The sequence below is a fragment of the Calidris pugnax genome, unplaced genomic scaffold (assembly GCF_001431845.1).
Source record: "Calidris pugnax isolate Ruff unplaced genomic scaffold, ASM143184v1 scaffold58, whole genome shotgun sequence".
Taxonomy (NCBI): Eukaryota; Metazoa; Chordata; class Aves; order Charadriiformes; family Scolopacidae; genus Calidris; species Calidris pugnax.
In genome coordinates, this window is record NW_015090868.1 from 6,350,639 (window position 1) to 6,371,508 (window position 20,870).

A 20,870-nucleotide genomic window follows, 5' to 3' on the forward strand; every position below is an offset into this window, starting at 1 on the left:
TAAATTTTAAAAGCTGAGGCAAATATACTCAGGGACAGAATGGAGAGGGGTTTTGTTTATTTATAATTCAGAGCTGTAGAAGACTGGATAACAGGAATTAATGTAGCGTACAAGATATGGAAGTTGTGCTCACACTAGTGTAATGTTACTAACTGATATAAAAATAGTTGGAGTAAACTATCACAGTTTTATCATGGGGAATTTCTGCTGTTGATAAAGATGGTGGTTAGCTTTATTTGGACCATGTTACAAAAAGACTTGGTTTCACTTAAAGCTTTTGCTATCCTTGTGTCCATTGGACGGGATATGGGAAGTACAACTCAGAACTTCTTAAATGATGGTCACTGGAGTAGGTTAATAGATTTTTCTGTGTGTCCAGGAAAAACTGACATCTGAAAAATACTGTATTAGTTGCAAAGTCAGATGAAAAATCCAAATGCTCATTTGTGTCAGTATTGCACGAGTTAAGTCTTTCATCTTGATAATCTCAAAAGATTTGATTTTTAATGCCTAAAAAATTGTTCTAATGATACCAAAAGAAAATATTAATCAAAATATGGAAATTAAAAATAAATAGTTTATTTATTTTGTAAAAGACGGGCATTTATAACATCTGAACTAGATTGTTAAAACCAAAAAAGTTAAAGGGAGTTTTTCCAGCACTCCAAATCTTAAATTTTTTTTGCTGAAAGATATCATTTTCATGGCTACAGGATTGCAGTGATGATGGCAAAATGATCTGAAAAAAAAAAGAAAAAGAATATTTACAACTGCCTTTTATGATAATAAACAGGAGAGATGAGGTTTGAAAGAGATTTCCCATTATTGATGTAGATACAACATTGGAGTCAGTTCTCATTAATGTGGAAATTAGAAACATGGGAAGCATATAATAAAATGAGATTCAACGTAAAACTAACATTTAATGGGAAATACTATTCAGCAGATCCTTATTCAGTAGATCAAAAGGCTGTAAGAAATAATAAACCTTGAAAAAATAACCTAGTAATAAACTTTACATGGATAGATTGGCTAGGGATAGATTATTATCTTTGTGAGGGATATAAAAAGATAAGTGTAATTTCAAGCTGCAGTATCATGTAGCAGCCCTCGTCACGAAACAGGAAATTAATGTCTTTTCTTCTGTAATTTGAACTTGTAAGGGTATAAAACATCAACAAAAAGGAGGGGCTTGGGGTTGGTGCTTTGAGGTTACAAGTGACGTGGAGCTGTTGAATGGTGTCCCAAGCAGTGACGTGGCAGCTGCTCTTTTCCCATTTCAATAAGCCCGTGACCACCATCTAAGGTGCTACATAAGTTGTTCTGAGGAAGGTTTCCATCTCCAGTGCCTGCAATTCAATAAAACCCTCTTCTTTTTCTCTAATGTCATCGGAACCATGGATTTGTTTCCTAAAATGGGTGTACTTTCAGTAAATAAGTAAATTGCAGTTAAACCATTGATTTGTTTCCTAAAATGGGTGTGTACTTTCAGTAAATAAGTAAATTGCAGCGGAATAATTTAATCCCACTCATATGGATATGAAGTTAAATTTTTATTCTTTACTAGCTTGTACCTTGTGTACACAAAGTACTTCCTTCATACATGTGCATTTCTCTTTTTCTGCAGTAATGCAAGTAAGGAAAAATCCTGGTCTTACTGTAAAGAAAGACTTTGTAAAATTGGGACAAGTAGTAGATCCTTTTATTTTCATTATGTGTTTTAGACTAAGCATGAAGGTACACAGGTACTAGTCAGATGAAACTGTCAAGTTAAATTCTACTTCTAGATTATTATTTTTTTTGTTCCATATACAAATTTTCTTCTGATTTTATATGCAGGAGGATTTCATGATCAGAATAAATTAAAGAAACATTACTTTTTTGTCAAATAGCAGAAGCAGACTGGGCTTGCACCATCATGTGCATCTGTTGTTTGTTGGCATTTTGTGGTTTTTTTCTTAGTGTAGTGGAAAATTTGAAGTTTTCTTTAGAATATGCAAGTTTGATCACCTTTGACATCTCAAGCTGGTTATCAGAATATTCTACTGGGTGTTAGTTGAGTTACTTGAGGAACATTTTGCCAACTAAAAGAAAAAAAATTCTTAGCGTGTTTTAAGATGAAATCAGGAATTCCACACAGAGGTAAGTTTTGATATGACATGAAAAAATAAGTCATAAAGATATGGAGAGACTAGTGGTGAAATTGGTGTTACAGCAGCTATTTAAATGTAGGGAAAAATTAAAAACGAAAAGAAAAAGCAAACTTCTTTAGAGCTGATAAAATGCCAAAGCCAGCCAGGCAACAAACATCTCAGTCCATTGTTCCAAAGAGCCTTCGCTAAGGTGTCTGGACTTGCAAATGCAAAATTTGCAATATTTGACCACGCAGATCATATAAAAACCATTTTACCCACTGGTATAAATGCACAGTTTTGATTTCTAGCTGTGAATGTCTCCCTGTGTAGAGAAGAGTCTCCCTTCATCCCGTCAGGCACAGGCAAAGCTGCGTGCTGCACTACAGATGTATTTTTTTAAAACTGCATCAGAGTTTTGTAGTTGAGCACGTGGATCAGCGCTGTGGTGACCCTCTGATGCAAACAGCAAAAGGAGTGAAGACACTCACTGCTCTTCAGCAGGGTATTCTCAACAAATAACCAAAATGTTGCTGAATGACTAGATTGAGTATAAGAACGTGATTTGCTTCGACTGACAAGTCATAAAAAGGGAATTTACCTTCTTATTGCTTTTATCCTCTGTTCACGCAGTTTGGGAGATACTTTGTGAAACCAAGCCAAAATCAGGGTTTTTTTTTTTTAAGTCAAAGTGATTTGTTCATTTGAAGTCTCTTAGAAGGGGAGAGAATAGAAAAAGGTCCATCAGCAAAATTGGATCTGAAAGCCAAGCAAAATGGATTGCTGTGTATTGATCTGGGGAGCCCAGGGAATGTCCTCCCTGAACTGCCCGGCAGCAGCCAATTCACAGCCTTCAGTGCCCGGTTTCTTTTAGTTTGCTGCCCTCTGCGGTTCAGGCTGTAAATAAAGGCAGGGCTTGGGCACAGGGACTTTAACATCCCTCCTTATGCTCTCCTTTCCTTTGCACGCTACTGCACGAGGAGAACTCAAAAACTTAGAAACCAGATAAAATATACTATTTCTAGCTTTTTCTTTACAAGCAGAAATTCAGGGGTTTTTAAGCTTTCAGCTAATTGCAAGAGGATTTGAAGAGAAAAGTGGAGGCAGCTTGCATTCTCATTTTGATCTCTCTTTCTAGCTGGGTAGAAGCCCAGCTGGTCTGACAGTGTGTTCTGGCCCAAGAAGGGACACCGGTCCATCCATGGCTTTGGAGCACCAGCAGCTCCACAATTCCCACCCCATATGCATTTCAAGGGATTGATTTATTTATTTTATGTAGATTTACCCAATTAACATTACCCATTAACATTTCCGTCCGTGAAAATTAATTCGAGGTCTGACGGTGTGTTCTGGCCCAAGAAATGTCCATCCATGGCTTTGGAGCTCCAGCAGCTCCACAATTCCCACCCCATATACATTTCAAGGGATTGATTGATTTATTTTATGTAGATGTACCCAATTGTTGATATTAACATTTCCGTCCGTGAAAATTAATTCGTTGGTGTAATATACAGATGAAATCATGCTAGAAATATTTCAACATACTGGAACTTTGTTTGGAGAAATGATGAAAAAGCAATTTAGTGCAGTTTTCTCAGGTTATCCAGATCTAAATTATGGAAATTTTGTTTTAAGGTAAGCAAAATTCTCTGAGTACACCCAGCATTCTCTGTAACAGGAATCCAGTTGATATATAGTGAAGTTATCCTCTGCATTATGAATCTGTTAGCTTTTGCCCTCGTGCCTTCATCTCTCTATAGAAGAGAATTATGTGTTTTTTCTTAAAACAATTATAGCCCCTATTAAGGTCACAAATCTTCACTGGTAAGCTCATGAAACTCATCTCAGTGGTGGTTTTCTACTAAAGACATGGGTATGTCCAGTTGAGTTGGAACAGTTGTCATTAGTGGTGCTGAATTATCTCTGTGGATGGTGGAAATGTAAGGGCAAAGCTCCAGAGCAGCTTCACTCCTGACCCTGCTATGGAGCACCAGCAAGTTGTTCCTCACTGGTGTTCCCTTCCCACTCTGTTCACAGGAGTAATATTTCCTTTACTTGAAAGGGACATTCTGGAGATAAATCCATAAAACAACAGTTGGTGTCCAGATATTGCATGAACAGCTCATAGATACGTGAGGACCAGGGTAGTTCAAAAGGGTTGTTGACCTTTCAGTGGAGCGAAGCTGGCAGCTTGTTCCAGTAACATCAAAGGCAGCAAGAAAAGTGCTGTAAGAGGTTTAATTACCTGAAATGGTCAAGAGTAGGGTGTTATCTCTTGCAGAAAGCAGAAATAGCTGTATGTGGTTGCTCCCGTGTATTGGTGACAGCTTGACCCAGGAGGAAAAAGCGTTACGTACTTAATCACCAGTATCATCCTTTATGCAGGACCCTGTCTTCTTCCTTGAGGATTGCTTTCTAGGTCACACCGTAATTAGTGTCTAAGTTCTGATAATTACAGTTGCAGAGGACCAAATTTTAAACTCAGAAATATCTCTAACAAGAGGCTTTCTCTGTTTCAGAGATCTTTAAGCCAACAGTTCACTGTAATTCCGTGCTGCGTGACAGCTTACATCAGATCCTACAAAGGAACTGGAGCCATTTAGAAAATAATTAATGCAGCCAAGTTTCCAGTTGATTAGATATCCCATTGGGAGCTCTACTGTTTTTCACTGTCATGTTTTCATGCTATTTGAATAAACCTGTCAATTATTCTTCCGTTCATTGAAAAATTTTCTTAATGCTATCTTCAATTGCTACTTTATCTCTTTGCTGTGAGAATTTTCAGAAGCAAACAATTTATTTCACGGTGGAAAAAAACTGCTTCGCTGCCTCAACGCGGCCGTGGGAGATAAAGCTTTACAAAATACTGCTCAAACAAATATTATGGAATGCATATTTTTTTTTGTTTCCTATTTTTTGACCATAGGACTTAAAATATATCAGTTTGAAGTGGCTTTTTAATACAGTGGTGCCTGCATGATGCATATTCCTTATCTCCGCTCAGCGCTTGCTTCAGGACAGCCAGATCCAGAAATAACATGCTTTGTGAGAAGACAAGGAATGACCAAAAGCAATACTAATAAAATCCTGTCTTTATTGCTGATCAGATGGGCAATTTCTTGCCTGTGCTGAAGATGGCAATCGTTTAAACCATCTTCTTAACAAGGCATCTTTAGTAGCATTAAATGTACTTAGGCAATGCAGTGATGTTTACAGAAGTGGTCAAAGACCCCCTTGAGCTTTAAGAGAGTCATTTAAAAATGTGTAACATCTTCCAGTCATTGGAAGAAGAGCAACAAAAAGAACAATATTGCTGCTCCCAGTATGTTTACAGAAGTGGTCAAAGACCCCCTTGAGCTTTAAGAGAGTCATTTAAAAATGTGTAACATCTTCCAGTCATTGGAAGAAGAGCAACAAAAAGAACAATATTGCTGCTCCCAGTCAATGACAGCTCTTGAACGAGAATATTCTCTATCTTAAATACTGTCTTCATTCTTTGATTTTATTCCATTCCTTTCCCCGTATTTGTCCTGTGTGTGTGTGTGTGTTGATACAAGCAACACGGCATTTCTTGCAATGACAGCTCTTGAACAAGAATATTCTCTATCTTAAATACTGTCTTCATTCTTTGATTTTATTCCATTCCTTTCCCCGTATTTGTCCTGTGTGTGTGTGTGTGTTGATACAAGCAACACGGCATTTCTTGCACTTGCTCAGTGTGTGCCTTTTCCTTCCCTTTTCCTTCCCCACTGCTCCAGACTGATCGCATTAACCCAGATGACATAGAGTTAGAAAACGAACCCTGGTATAAATTCTTTTCAGAACTGGAGTTTGGATGTCCGGTAAGTGAGGACACAATATTAATATTTAACCATTAGGAAAGATATTTTTATCATGAGGAATTTACAAATTACCAAATTCAGCAAATGTATGCCAGTAAAGTTAATATGTTTGGGGTTTTTTTGAGAAAGGTCAGTGAACTCATCTCATGCACGTAACTGTTATTTTTCAAGTGGAGCCTTAAGTTTGCCAGAGTAGTGGCTTCAGTAGCTTTAATACCAACCATGTATTAGAAAAATTGTGGTGTGTAGATATTTCAGAACAAGACAAATTGCACGTTAAGTGGGGATGTTTACTAGCCTACCTAATTCTTTCACATTTGGCTGGATTGTTTTCAAACAATCTTTAGTAACAGAAAACATGTCAGTTTGCGTTGGGGATGCTAAGTTATGGATCCTGAATTTTACTTGAAGGAGTGTGTCTAAATTTAAATACACGCAGCCATATACAAATTGCTTATGGTAAAATAAAAACTGAGATTTTTTTTTTCCCCCTTTTTTTTCCTCTTACATGCATGTGTGCAGAATGTGTATGTTGCTCCTGAACACAGAGATACAGGTTTGCTCTGTTTTCAAGCTGGACACCTGCTTGAGCAAACAGACCTCTGTTCTGCTCTGATTTTCATAAATAGCCAGGTCCAAAAAAAAAAAAACCCAGAAAAAGGACTCAGCAAAATCAGCAAACAGGTGCTACCTTAACTCCTACTGCAGGCATTTGTGTTTAAAATTATAAATCTGAAAAGCTCCGTTTGGTTGAAACACCTAAATGGCAGTGATAGCTCAGTTTTTCCCCTTTGGTTGCCTGGTCACTCGTGATTCTTCTGCAGATCCCACGGGCTGTACTGGATGTGAGCACCAAAGGCTGTTTATGTATTTTATAATGGATAAAACAGTATCGTTGTCCCCAAAGCAAGACTGAGAACTGTGTTCCACTGCTTCCCTGCCTTAATGACTAGGTTGGAGACACACCTGCTCTTGCTTTTGCACTCCCCCTCCCTGGCTCCAGGGAGCTCAGATCCTTTCCTGCACACTCTAATATCTTTAGGAAAAAGGATAATCAGTCTTTTCATCCCAGGAGAATGGGTAACTTTCCAGGCAGGTGGAAGATGTGAGTTCAAACCCCCTCAGAAAAAGAAGATATATACTATAGATAGATAGATAGATAGAGATAATTTATATATATATAACCCAAGCATTCCCTCAGTCTGGTTAAGTGTCCTCCTCCAGGATCCTGGGCAGCTTGAGGGAAATCTCAAACAGACATGGCATTTGAGCTTGAGTATCAGGATTTGAAGCACTCGGGGAACCAGGTACCTCAGTCCCTTTTTGTAGCTGGCCATAAACCAAAATGAGAACTCCCAGCTACTGCAGTGAGAGCAGAAGAAAAAGCAAACCACATTAATCCTTTTAAAACTTTAATCTTTTAATCATAACATTTCAAAAAAGTACCCATTGAATATGACCTGAAAATAAGTATTTTTTTTAAGTTCAATATATCTGGGTTTAATTTCTTGTTCAGTCGTCTGTAATGTATCCCATTTTCACTGATTGCCTTTTCTCTCCTTTCATCCAGCTGTTCTGTCATTCCTCCCTCCAGGTGGGCAGAAACAGTCCAGATACACTCTTCTGATGAACTAGATGTCAACTATATTTAACAGATAGTGATAACCGGAGAATATAGTTTCCAGTAATAATGTATATTATGTAAGATAATGTATATTGAGATTTCCCCAGCAGAACATAACTGTCCTGCTTCATCCTATTCTGTCTCCTCAGTATTAAAAACTGCTGGTATTGATTCAAGCATTCCAGTTTTAAATCTTACCACCTAAATTTACTAATATTTTATTAAGATGCTTGTAATTAAAAAAAAAATACTGTAACACATTCTTCCTTCCATTCTACCCATATATGTGTCACTCTTTGTATCTGACGTTGTCGGCACTTCAGTTTCTAACTGTGTCACCTTCTCCACGTTTCATTCCTTGCTGCCACTGATTCTCCTCCATCCCATCTCTACACTTCTGCTTTTATGATGCAGCCACCTAAAAAGCTTTTGGACTATGTTCGAGACAGTTCTTCTGGCGTTTCCAACGAGGTAAATGAATGATTCTCCTTCAGTTGGTTCTCTTGGGAAGAAGGGTTGGAGCGCTCGCCGCTCGTGTCGGACGTTTGTTCAAATTCAGTGGTTTCCTCCCAATGGCTGTGAGGCCTTTCTAATTCATAATCACTGTATCTTTGTCTTCGTATCTTTCCAGATCACTAGTGCATTTGGATGTTGATCTTATTATCCTAGGAACTGTGAGTCCTTATCCCCAGAGCTTCTCAGAGATTAACACTCAGAATGACCCAGCAGCCCATCCCGGCTCTAACTCCTTGACAAATTCCCACTTTTTCAGAGTTGGGCAAGTGCACTGCTTTCGGACACAATCAATACATCAGCACAGGAGTATTTTTTTTTAATTAAATTACCTGACTGCAAGTTGGATATGTCAAGTGAAAGCCTTTGTGGCTAAGCTATCCTTTCTCTAATTAAGTATTTGTAACTAATCAGGCAATACAACAATTAATAATCCTGTTGTAAGTTTATAACAGCCGGATTGAGGATCCCTGCCATTACTCCAAACCAAAAGCAGCAGGATCAGGCAGTGGCTGTCACTGCCCTGCTCTGAGTGGGAGAGATCCAGCCTCTCATTCCTTCTCCCCTCCCTCCTCATTTTCAGAGTGTTAGGGCAAAAGTCAGTGAATCCCGTGATGACTTTACCTCCTCTGGTGGCTTTACCTCATTCATGTTCATGATTCGCTTTCATCTTCTGTAGTCTCTCCAAAAATTAAACGCAAATCATGGCCTTAAAGTGTTAATTGTTTGCAAGTGACTCTGGTTTGGTTTTAAGCTCTATAAATCTGGACAAGCCTCAGGATTGTGAAATTTGGGGCCAGTTTTCCGAGCCAGCAAACCCCAGCCCTTGTAGGTAGACCTCGTTTGTCAGTAGGCTTCGTTACTTAAGATTTGTATCTTGTAGCAAGGGATCCCACCAAGACACTGACTGAAGTGTTGATTTATGGATTATACTGAACTGGACAAGCCTCAGGATTGTGAAATTTGGGGCCAGTTTTCCGAGCCAGCAAACCCCAGCCCTTGTAGGTAGACCTCGTTTGTCAGTAGGCTTCGTTACTTAAGATTTGTATCTTGTAGCAAGGGATCCCACCAAGACACTGACTGAAGTGTTGATTTATGGATTATACTGAAATTAATTCTACTGTGAGGCGAGGAGAACCACACAAACATGACAGAACACGGATCAAATGTTATTTAAAACTTGAGTAAAGATCATTCTCATTTTCTCTGTCATTTGCAACTGTAGTTTAATGTATCTCATATTAAAAATCAGGTAAAGAAAAATTTTGGACTTTTGGTGAGAGGAGCAGCTGAGATGTAAACAGTAAAAAGAGGTTAATAATTCAAAGGCTTTAAAGTTACTTTCCAGAGAAAATAAGTCCTCTAAATTAATTCTACTGTGAGGCGAGGAGAACCACACAAACATGACAGAACACGGATCAAATGTTATTTAAAACTTGAGTAAAGATCATTCTCATTTTCTCCGTAATTTGCAACTGTAGTTTAATGTATCTCATATTAAAAATCAGGTAAAGAAAAATTTTGGACTTTTGGTGAGAGGAGCAGCTGAGATGTAAACAGTAAAAAGAGGTTAATAATTCAAAGGCTTTAAAGTTACTTTCCAGAGAAAATAAGTCCTCTTATTTTTCAGATATTCTGTGTTGCTACTCACTACTGCTGCTGTTATCACTGTTAAATACTTCTGTGTTCATAGCTCCCGTTTGGATCAGAGTAATAAGAGGGAGAATCCCTGCTCCAGTGAGATTACAAATCTGGGATAAGAATCCATAAAGGATGTGCTCACTGCAGACCCCAGTGACACAAACCTGACCATTACAAATGGCAGAACTGGGTTCTTGCAAATCCTAATTGGTTTAACTTGTAATTTGTGGCGGAGTCTGTTAGACGGAGTGTTAGGAATGTGAGCTCTGTCCTCTTAGGGGTGTTTGTGCCCAGACACCGTGGCGGAGTCTGTTAGACCGAGCGTCAGGAATGTAAGCTCTGTCCTCTTAGGGGTGTTTGTGCCCAGCTCTTGTTCCTCTTTGACTTCAGCAAACATTTGGAAGGCAATAAATTTTGAAAACAACATTGGGTTGTAACGTTGGCAAACAGGGTTGTCTGCAGTCCTTCTGTGCCAAGAAGTCTTTAAAGGTACATAAAGGTACCATACAGAGGAAAAGTCTAGAAGGCTTCTATAGAGAGAAAAGTAGTTCTCCAGCTTATGAAGCTGTATGATAGTTCTATTTCCAGTTCATCGGGTTAGCTCTGAGATGGTGTGCCAGGAACTTGGAACAAAGTCTAACCTTTGAACCACGCTGCTTTGTACCCGTGAAGAAATACCCCAGGGACCACGCAGTTTGTCCTGGATTCATACCTAGTTCCCAGAATTGTAGCATTACCTCATTCTCACTGCAGGCTTGACATGTATGAAATTATTGATTTATATTTAGGGGTCATTTAAGGTTGACTTCGTAGTAATAATAAAATTACGGAGCAATACTCCATTCTATCTTCCAGGGTTTGTGAAGTAGCTAATTCTGTAACTCCATAAGCAACAACTAATGTTCTGTGATAAGAACTGCTCGTACCAGGGATAAAAGGTGGTCAACAACCAGCCACAAACATTACGGGATTTAGAAAAGTTTCTGGCTATAACTGATTTGGGGGGTTTTGGTGAGTAATTGGGAGGGAGGAGAAGCTCTGCAGACCTCACCTGCGCATGAAGGGAATTATTTTCAGATTTTTATGGTTTGTGATAAAAGTTCATTTCAGCTGTTTTGTATCTCTTTTTGAAAAGGGGATAGCAAAGCATGACTTTGGGTCAGTATTTAGTAGTGCTTTAACAGTAAAAAACATTATTATAGATTATGAAATAAAACCATGAGATGCTTTCTAAAAACTGCTTAAGTATTCTCGTGAAATATCGTGCTGGAGTGCCCAGGATTTTAATAATCATAGTCTGTTTTCATAGGATTTCTCACAGAGTAGCAAAGCGTAATCAAACCTGATAAGCAGGAATTGTCACCCCTTTTTTCAAACACGTAACAGATTTGTGTATTTGTTTTCACAGACTTCCTTATATCATCACTACTCGACAGACAGAGGCCTGGACAGGCCCTCTAGGTAAGAAATGTGATATTTGGTTTCAGCAGACACAGAGTGTACAGCCTGAGGGTCTTCTGTGTGACCCAAAGGCAGCGGATGCCACAAAGAGTCGCATTTTAACAGGCACCTTGTCAGCTACTGAGAAAACAGAGAGATGCCTGGAGAGAGGGTGTTCATATTTTGATACCAAAGTGTAAACCTTGCTTTTGTTTGACAAGGGCTGCCTGTTTATGTTCAAAAAAAGCCCTGCCGTGTTCCCAGTCTTCCCACTAACATCCCTGAGCTGCTGCCTCCATGGCAGAGGTCTGTCCTTCAGCCTCGCTGCACTCTCCGTCCTGTTCCCTTGAGCTCACTGCCTCATCCATCCCCTCCCTCTCTCTTTTTCCTATCTTTGTGCTCAACTTCTTGATACCAAAAATTAGTCTAAAAATTTTTTTTGATGCATTTATTTCACAAAATGCATGGGGAAAATAGCACAGTAATTTTGTATAGAACTTTAAAAGAATCAGGTGAAGAAGAAATTCAGCTTTTTTCTGTGGAATATGCTGGAAGATGTCTCAGACCAGTGCCTCACCTCTTTAACGTGTTTTGATGTGTTTGTTCTGGCATCGCTTAATCTATAAACTGCTAACAGAATTATGAGCTTGCTTTTTAAATTGCTGAATTGTGGTCTGTGCTGCTAATAACTGCCTCTTCCCATAGCTCGGCGAGCACGGCCAGCGACTACCGCAAGCGGAGGAAGTCGGAGCCCGCCGTCAGCCACCAGCGGGCACACAGCGACCACAACGCCAACAGAGCCACCCCGGGCCGTCCGGACACGCAGGGCCCATATTCCACCCTTAGGAAGCCTTTAACCACCTCCTCTCCTTCTTCCCCCTCCAGAGCAAAAGGTAAGAGGAGAACATATTTGTCAGCAGAAGACCGTTGGGTTTTGTACAACGCCTTGGTGTCAAACACAACTCACTGCTGGGTCTCAGTGCACTTCCAACAGCTTGTTGTTGAACAACTACCTCCTTTCTTCGTCCTCAGTGCACTTTGCTGGGAGATTTCCAACAGCTTGTTGTTGAACAACTACCTCCTTTCTTCTCAATGTGTTAATTCTTCCACGTGTAATTTCAAGCTGAAAAGGTGGATTTGTAACAAGGATTTTCCAGTTTCAACTGCTTATTCTAACAGAAAATTGACTAAATGAAGAATATGATTTGTACCACAATATATAAACCCATGAAGTTTTAACTCCACTACTCTCTTATTAGATTATTGTGATTTTAAAACTGTTTACAATATATATATAGAAAGGAAATCAAGACAAATAGCATTTAAGATCAGAGATGGGTTTCCAGAATAGTAGACCGTTCACATCTATAGCTGATGTCTTAGACACTGTCGGTTATTGGGACCTAATTCAATCAAGATAACATCCATGGTCTGATTTTTGATTTTGTAAATCCCTGGAAGAATTCAGTACCACCTATACAATCTAATTAGCTGCTTTTTCCAAGTAACTTGCCATTCCATGACTGTTCTCCATGTCTCTCCAGAAAAGAGATAACTGAATCAGTTGTTGGTTGGGGTTTAGGATTTTCAGTAGGTTTTTTTAGCAAGACAAAAGGTTTCCAGTAAAACAACTGCTGGAATTAGTACACAGAGTGATATTGTACACAGCACGTCTCCTCCTGCTTAGGTTATGCTGTAGCTATACTTCCTAATGAGCCTACAGCTTTATTAGGGACTCTATAAACCTTTGTGGAAGTCAGTTCCCACTGAAAAGAATGTAATATCCAGGCTGCAACAGAACACGTCGTACAAAGCAAAGCAGTGAGGAATCTGAAGAGTGAAGTGATGGAAAAGCAAATGTATTTCAAACCCAATGTGACCGGGGTAATTTAAAAAGCGGGTAAACTCACCCATTTGGTGTACCAGGCCAGGCACTGAAAAGTTGGTAAAAAAAAGTTGGTAAATTCATTTTTCTGCATTTCCCTTTGACTACCCCACTGATAACAATCACTTCCCCTGACTTAAACACTCCCTGTGTTTGACAATCCTTCCCTTAAGAACATCTACCACTAATTGGCTAATTAACTTTTGGAAGGTGACCTAGCTGTGTCACTCTGTTCTCTCCCAGCATTATGAAACCTACTAGCAAGGTACTTTTTATTGAAATTAACCACTCTGTTAAAGAAGCAGCACATTATAAGCTCTTTGCTCAGCATGGATTTTGAACTCAAGTGTTTCAGTTTGTGATCCAGAATCAAGCTATACTTCTAGAAAGCAGATTGAGCTGTTTGAAACGTGTCCCCTGAACTGAATGTTGCCACTTGAGACCATTTTTGAAAGTTCAGTGCAAGTATGAGAGACCAAAGTTCCAGATGTGTCTCACAGTGACTTCTAGACCTGGCACGCGCGTAAAAGTATGTCTTAAAACTTGCTTGAAATCTCAGGCTTTGTTATGGAAGCCAAGCTTTGGGTAGGCACGCATATAAAAGTATGTCTTAAAACTTGCTTGAAATCTCAGGCTTTGTTATGGAAGCCAAGCTTTGGATGTCAGCTTGTTTCTTCTACGTGCTGGTTAGGCTGAGACAACTGATAGGTTTTCCTTTAAACCCATGTAGCAGTTTCTCAGCCCCCTTGTTCTGCCCTCCATAAGCCACAGACAGCACCACTCCCTTCAGGGCTATCACGCAGGGAAAGAGCGAGGTACCTCTGCCACGTCAACGACTGGGAGAAATTTCCCATTTGACCTTATATAAAGATTTTTCTTTAATTATGTTAGAATATGCAGTTGCTGTGAACTCTCTGAGCATCATTCAGCTCAAAAATTCTGAACGGTTTCTTCCAGAATGCACAGGTGGAAAAGTCAATATTTGGCTGATGTTTAGGTTTGCCGTTTGGCTTCATCTTCAAATTCTTTGCAGCTTTTATTGTCTGTTGATCTGCTTCAAAATCAATATCAATCCTTGTTTTCTTACACTGCTTTGGTGGGGTGGGCTGCGGAGGGGGTGATGTCTCCATAATTCATAAGGAATTCTTTTTGATGGTCAAATTGTCACGAGTACATTTTTACAGCTGGAAAATAACTTAATTATTAGCTCTGCTGCCCCAGGCTGTAGCAACCTACGCACTGACCTGTGCTGCTAGATGCATTAATTGCTGTCTCTTTTCTAATCTTTCTGTTACTACTGATGTTAATTCCAACTTTCTGTATCTTTTAATTTCTGGCAATGTCTCTTTTTTACCATGCTGCTCTGTGGATTATAAAGGTGGGGATATTAGCAAAGTGTATCCATCCCTTTTAAGTTATTCAGTGCACAACCACAACACCTCAAACGAATTAGATTACTGTAGCACTTACAGACAACATTTAGCTGTTCCAAACGATTCCAGAAGGGCCACCAACTACAAGAACGGCTGGCAAATGACTCGTCAGAATGCAGAAGTCTGGAGCAGCACAGAAGAAAATGCTTCTCCAAAGAGAAAATCTCGTAGCTGTGATGATCTGTTGACAGACGACCGCGACGGCTTCCCCGACGCGCAGGCCAAGTCTGAAAGCATGGGCTCTCTCTTATGTGAGGAGGATGCCAAAGAGGTTTGCTCCATGAACTGGGCCTCCCCGTATGTTCCTGAGGGCCGTGGTAGCACTAGGTCAAGAGTTCGTCACAGATCTGCACACGATGCCCCAGGTTTCCTGAAAATGTACAAAAAGATGCACCGCATCAACCGCAAGGACTTGATGAGTTCGGAGGTGATTTGTTCGGTGAAGTCCAGGATCCTGCAGTACGAAAGAGAACAGCACAAAGGTATCCTTCAAGGCTGGAGAGAGTCTTCTACTGAAGAGGTGCCCAGAGACATGGTACCAACCAGAATATCAGAATTTGAAAAATTAATTCAGAAGTCGAAATCAATGCCGAACCTTGGTGATGAAATGTTGTCAACCGTTACACTAGAGCCTCCGAAAAACGGCTTGTGTCCAAAGAGGCGGTTTTCTATCGAATCCTTGCTGGAAGAAGAAAATCAAGGCAGACATCCCTCTCAGGTACAACGGAGCTACAAGTCTAAAACCCTGGTGCCAATCCATATTGAAGTGACCAGTGATGAGCCACAGCGATCGCACATCGATTTTTCCGACAGCGATCAAGATGGAGTGGTTTCCGACCTCAGTGACTTTATCCAGATAGAGGGTTCATCCTTTTGTAGTGAAAGTGACTTTGACCACTTCTCCTTCACGTCATCCGAAAGCTTTTACGGATCGGGCCATCACCATCACCACCACCACCACCACCACCACCGGCATCTCATCAGCTCCTGCAAAGGGCGATGCCCGGCGTCCTACACGCGCTTCACCACCATGCTCAAACACGAAAGGGCTAAACAAGAACCCACCGAGGATCCCAGGAGACAGGAAGCGGAGTCCGGCCTCTCTAAGATAGCATTCCTAGTCAGCCCAGTGCCTTTCCGCAGGAAAAAAAGCGCAGCTCCTAAAAAACAAACTGAAAAGAAAAAATCCAAGTCGTCCGTATTCGAAGCGTTAGATTCTGCGCTCAAAGACATCTGTGACCAAATTAAAGCTGAGAAAAGGCGGGGAAGCTTACCCGACAACAGTATATTACACAGACTTATTACCGAGCTGCTTCCAGACATTCCAGAACGGAATTCATCTCTCCGAGCTCTGAAGAAGAGTCCCCTGCACCAGCCTTTTCACCCACTGCCCCCCGATGGTGCTATCCCTTGCCCGCCGTACCAGAACGATTGTGGCAGATTGCCTCTTAGTGCCTCTTTCCCTGACATGGACGCCACCAACAACAATGATAGTGCACTGTGTTTCCCAGGTGGATTAACTTTCTTCCTCTCTCCTTGTGATTTACTTCTCCAACCTCTACTCCCTCTATTTCCCACCCTTTTCTCATTCCGTGTTTATTTGTGTCGTCTCTAAGCAGCTTTCATCCCACCAAGTTCTTAAGGAAGGGTGTCATTTTTGCATAGGGGATAAGGATAGAGAAATTTGTTGTCTATTCACAAAACACAGTAATCTGGACAACTGGAGTAACGGTGTATTTCAACTAATAGATTATTAGCACTATAAATTACAATAGTGTTCTTAAATTAAGCAATGTGGGGTTTTTTCCTCCAAGAAAAGACCTTGCAGATGGTGAATTTAAGCCTCAAGATGCTGGTCAAACAGAAAACCATATGCAGACAGCTCTTCTTTATTATTTTGAAAAAATTATCTGCATCTAAAAAAATACAGATGTACTGTATAGTTTTGTTACATGTAAGTGATAAAAATGCTGTTAATTATGACAGTATTATAGAAAATTGATTCTGTTTTCTTATGAAAATACACTATTTCCACTGCTTGGTATTACTTTTTGTGAATAGACCCGAAGGTCATTTTAGGAAGTTTCCATTTCCACCATTCAAACAATACAATTTCCAATTTCTGTGGCAACAAAACTAGTTTTTCTCATAGAATTTTATATATATATAATATATATATATATATGAAGTCTTGTGAAATATCCTATCCTTTTAAAAGGAAAATTCTCAATAATCAAAACTTGAATGATACTGTCGGGGTGACTATGACTTTTTTAAAAGTCTGTCTTGACAGTGATCTGGTTTTAAAGTTACTACTTTGAGTTGTTCATTGCTCTGCTTCTCTTTTTCTCAAAAAAAGTTGCTTGAGCTTAAAATATTTTTAAAGTTTAACCTTGCAATATTAGAAGAAACAAACTAGATTCATCGCAGGAGTGTACAAAGGTGCATCCCAGATGATTTAGATGAATGTCTTTGGCAAGCCTGTCATTTATTTCACTTTTTAACTGGTAACACTTCTGTGTTAAAGAGTTCAGCTTCTAGACATTCAGTCCTCTGGCAGAGCATCTTTGAGAGTTGAATGACATTGCAAGGCAGGTATTGAAATCACAAAGGGATGTAAAAGTGTCCGCAATATATCAATTATGCCATATTTGATCAGACTCCTCTTACTTCTCTTTAACCTCGCATTTTTTCCTGTAACTTTTGCAAGTACCACACCAGTAAATACGTATTTCAAGAATCATAGAATCATTTTGATTGGAAAAGACCTTTAAGATTATCAAGTCCAACCGGTAACCTAAAACTGCCAAGTTACCACTAAACCATGTCCCTCGGCACTACATCAGAATTGAAGCTGTTACAATCTCAACTAGTTAAAACAGGCTTTGAGAACGGAGAATTTGGTAAAAAAAACAGCTATTAAATGCAGTTCAGAATTCAATTAGTCATACTTGAGGCCTGATCATGATTAATTCTGGCAGGCAGCTCTACACAATGAGACTGAAGCTGTTGGAAATAGCTCTGGTCATGTATCACAGTTGCTAACTGAGAATTTTCCAGGGCTTGAAAATAAGGCAATCCAGGGTGCAGAGTGACCGTGGGTCCATAAGAGCTTCTGCTGCTACGACGGAGCCTGGCGGGAGGGAGGTGGTCTGCTCTGTCAACGTTAATATCCCTGAAGTAGCCTGGACAATTAGTACAGCAGAATATGCCATTCCATCAGCACCAGTCACGGCTGAGCTCTGATTCTAATGGAGTTTGATGTTTTGTTGGCTCTGGGTGTCTCTCTTACAGTTGCTACGACGGAGCCTGGCGGGAGGGAGGTGGTCTGCTCTGTCAACGTTAATATCCCTGAAGTAGCCTGGACAATTAGTACAGCAGAATATGCCATTCCATCAGCACCAGTCACGGCTGAGCTCTGATTCTAATGGAGTTTGATGTTTTGTTGGCTCTGGGTGTCTCTCTTACAATCACACAGACCCCAAGCTCATTGCTGAGGCCCCTGAAAGCTACCAACATTGAGTGCGTAAGGAGCTACGTAGAAATAACGGAAGTGGTTCTTCCTAAAGCTGCTGTTTTCACTCCTTCCTTCCCGTTTTTCTCTTTCTGCTAGATGTGTTTGGAGGCATTATATCTTCCGTGCATATTATGCAGTGAGAGCATAGATCCTCGTTCATACAAACAAGCCCACGTAGAAATAACGGAAGTGGTTCTTCCTAAAGCTGCTGTTTTCACTCCTTCCTTCCCGTTTTTCTCTTTCTGTTGGAGTTTAAAGAAAAAATACATAGATGTCTTTGGAGGCATTATATCTTCCGTGCATATTATGCAGTGAGAGCATAGATCCTCGTTCATACAAACAAGCCCTATCAAGAAAGCTGTCCAGAACTGGGACTAGGATGCACTTGCTGGGGATGCCATGTTTGCAACCAAAGACATAAATAATATAATTATATCATTTCTTGCACCCGCTGTATTTATCAAGCCTCAAGTTTAGCCAACAGCCCACTGGGGACTGTTTACAGCTTTTTTTCAAGTTGTACTTCTTTAGAAATGTAGGGGCTTGGTAAGAACAGATTGTGTGAAGGAAGTCAAAGGAAGACACGCATCAGCCGTATGTCCCCAGTGGCAGGTACCACTGTGGCAGTAGGAGACTAAAACAGTACATCTCAGAAGTCAAGAGGCAGTTCAGATCATCCTCTGCTCCAAAATGATCCCATTATATTTTCATTTCCCATTGGCAACTTGCAGAGCAGTAGAGAGTGTAACATTTGGATTTTGTTTTTATTAAAACATGAAAAGATGTATCCTCCAGCCTGTAACACACCAGCCTGTTACAAACACTGCTAAACCCTGCTTTAGAGAAAATCTGCCACATAGATTGGTGAGTAACGATTTGTGCTCCATCTCTTAAAACACAGTTGTTTTTATGAAATAACATCCTTTTAAATTCCCTTGTGCTGCCTAACAAGTGCCCGTGGTAAAGTAGAAACGCATCTTAGATCATTTAGGAGGAAACAATTTTTGTTCCTTATTTTCTCATTGAAGCATGCTTCAGCCATGGTTTGTGCATGTAATTACGTGTTTCTATCGTTGGCATCCCAAAACAGTTCCTTCCAACCTGAAGAAGTCCCGGTACCGCTGCCACCTCTTCCATTTGGGCCAGTAGGGCTGTGCCCCTTCGTTCAGCGAGGCACAATTTGCTCTCTCGATCCTTTATCATTTATTCTGCTGCTGTGGATCAGAGGACGGCCTTTGCCTTTGCTTGAGAGTATCTTCTTTTCCTTTAAAGGTGCTTCTTTAAAGCTGCACTCATCATATCATGTGCTTTTCTTTCTATTAAAAGTAAAATTATAAATCTCAATACCTCTTCATCCCCCTAAGTGAAACCAAACAGCAGCATCGCAGATTTGAATGGGTTTGTTTAATTTGCCATAGTTTCACATAATTTCTGTTTTCAGTAGACCAGGAGTCTCCTGGAAGCTATTCTTCTGCTTTCACTGATGTGGGACGATGTACTCCAAGGGAGAGAAGAGGAACTACAGACAAAGAGGTAGTGAAACAACAATATTATGCAGCAATATCCATGTGGAAAATTGGTAACAAATCTGAGACAAGTTTTATGTTGGTTTTAAGATGCTGTAATGATACAGACCAAAGGAATGGTGATTTATCATCGTATCATCAGATGGGACAGCATCCTTCTTTTTCAGTAAGGAGATTAGTACAAGAAATTAAAAGAATTTCATGCTTTGTAAGATAAGCTACATCTTCTATTTATGTTTAAATAGATGTGGACATAAGCTTACTGGTCATTGATGGGGTCTGTCAAAGTTGGCCAGAGCAGGTGTTTGGGACAGAGAAGATGTGACCAGGGAAAGGTTCTTCTGAGAACCTGAGCATTACACAAAGAAACTGCCTCAGTCGTTTCAAAACTGATAAAAAGAACATCTGTATTTCACCAATATTTTTGTTTAGAAAAAGCAAAAACACTGCTGTTTTTGTGTTAGACCACTTATCCTAATGCTGATCTCTAATTCCTGTAACAGTAGGTGACTGTAAGTATATGCTGATAGCCTGTATTCCTGCTTTGGGAGAGGAAATGGGAGCAGACACACAACCTTTAAAGTGACACAAAGTACCACTAAAAAGAGTAAACAAAAAAACCCTGATTATAACGTTCAGTATCTTAAGAATATTTCTAGATCTAGAACTATAAATTCTCTCCAAACAGGCTTCAGGGAATCTCTTCAATCATGAAGTAAGTACATTTATATTAACCAACAACTACAGACCATAGATTGTTAACATTTTCCATTGATTTTTATTAAAATATGGCACTAAATAATGGCAGCATAAGAGAGTACCCTATTTTAATTGCTAATAGTTAAGTTTTTGGGCCATCTACCGTGTGAAATGGTGGTAGAGGTTAGAACTGGTTAGAGATCTCAATTCAGATCCCCTCACACCCCCCTGGCGTGGTTATATTGCTGGGATTTGATGAAGACTCTGCAGAATAAAGGGTAAAAAAACTTCCAGGAGCCATATTGTGTGCTCCTTTTAAAGGATTCTGTGACATTGAAAGTCATCGTTCAGTCTGAAAATACATAAAATTCTTAACACTGCAAGCCAGTCTTAAGATTGCTGTAATTTAAAAAGATGATTTCTCTCTGGTTCCAGGATGTTTTGTACGTTTCAAAGTATTTTGTTTTTAATGAGCTCTACTGTTCTTTTAATATTATCCCCCTTCTTCCATTGTTTGCTTTAGCAGTTACAGCACCAGCTGTACCAAAGGCAGGAAGGAGTGAAAAGGGCATAGCTGCAGTCGATAACATGAATATCCCCTCCTGTCTAAAACGCTAT

At 39.9% G+C, this 20,870-nt stretch overlaps 1 protein-coding gene across 6 annotated transcripts in view; it reads left to right on the plus strand.

The window, feature by feature from the left end:
* The window catches only part of SORBS2 (sorbin and SH3 domain containing 2), a 181,540-nt gene that overhangs the window by 139,284 nt on the left and 21,386 nt on the right, over positions 1–20,870 (plus strand). For 2 of the 6 annotated variants that reach the window (XM_014945546.1, XM_014945543.1), the window contains 4 exons: positions 11,161–11,213; positions 11,898–12,085; positions 14,456–16,021; positions 19,472–19,560. In XM_014945546.1, the coding sequence (XP_014801032.1) occupies positions 11,161–11,213; positions 11,898–12,085; positions 14,456–16,021; positions 19,472–19,560 (1,896 nt within the window). Of the gene's footprint in view, positions 1–5,890; positions 5,975–8,012; positions 8,070–11,160; positions 11,214–11,897; positions 12,086–14,455; positions 16,022–19,468; positions 19,561–20,870 lie in introns of all 6 variants that reach the window. The other 4 variants (XM_014945544.1, XM_014945547.1, XM_014945542.1 and 1 more) reach the window with 4 other exon arrangements.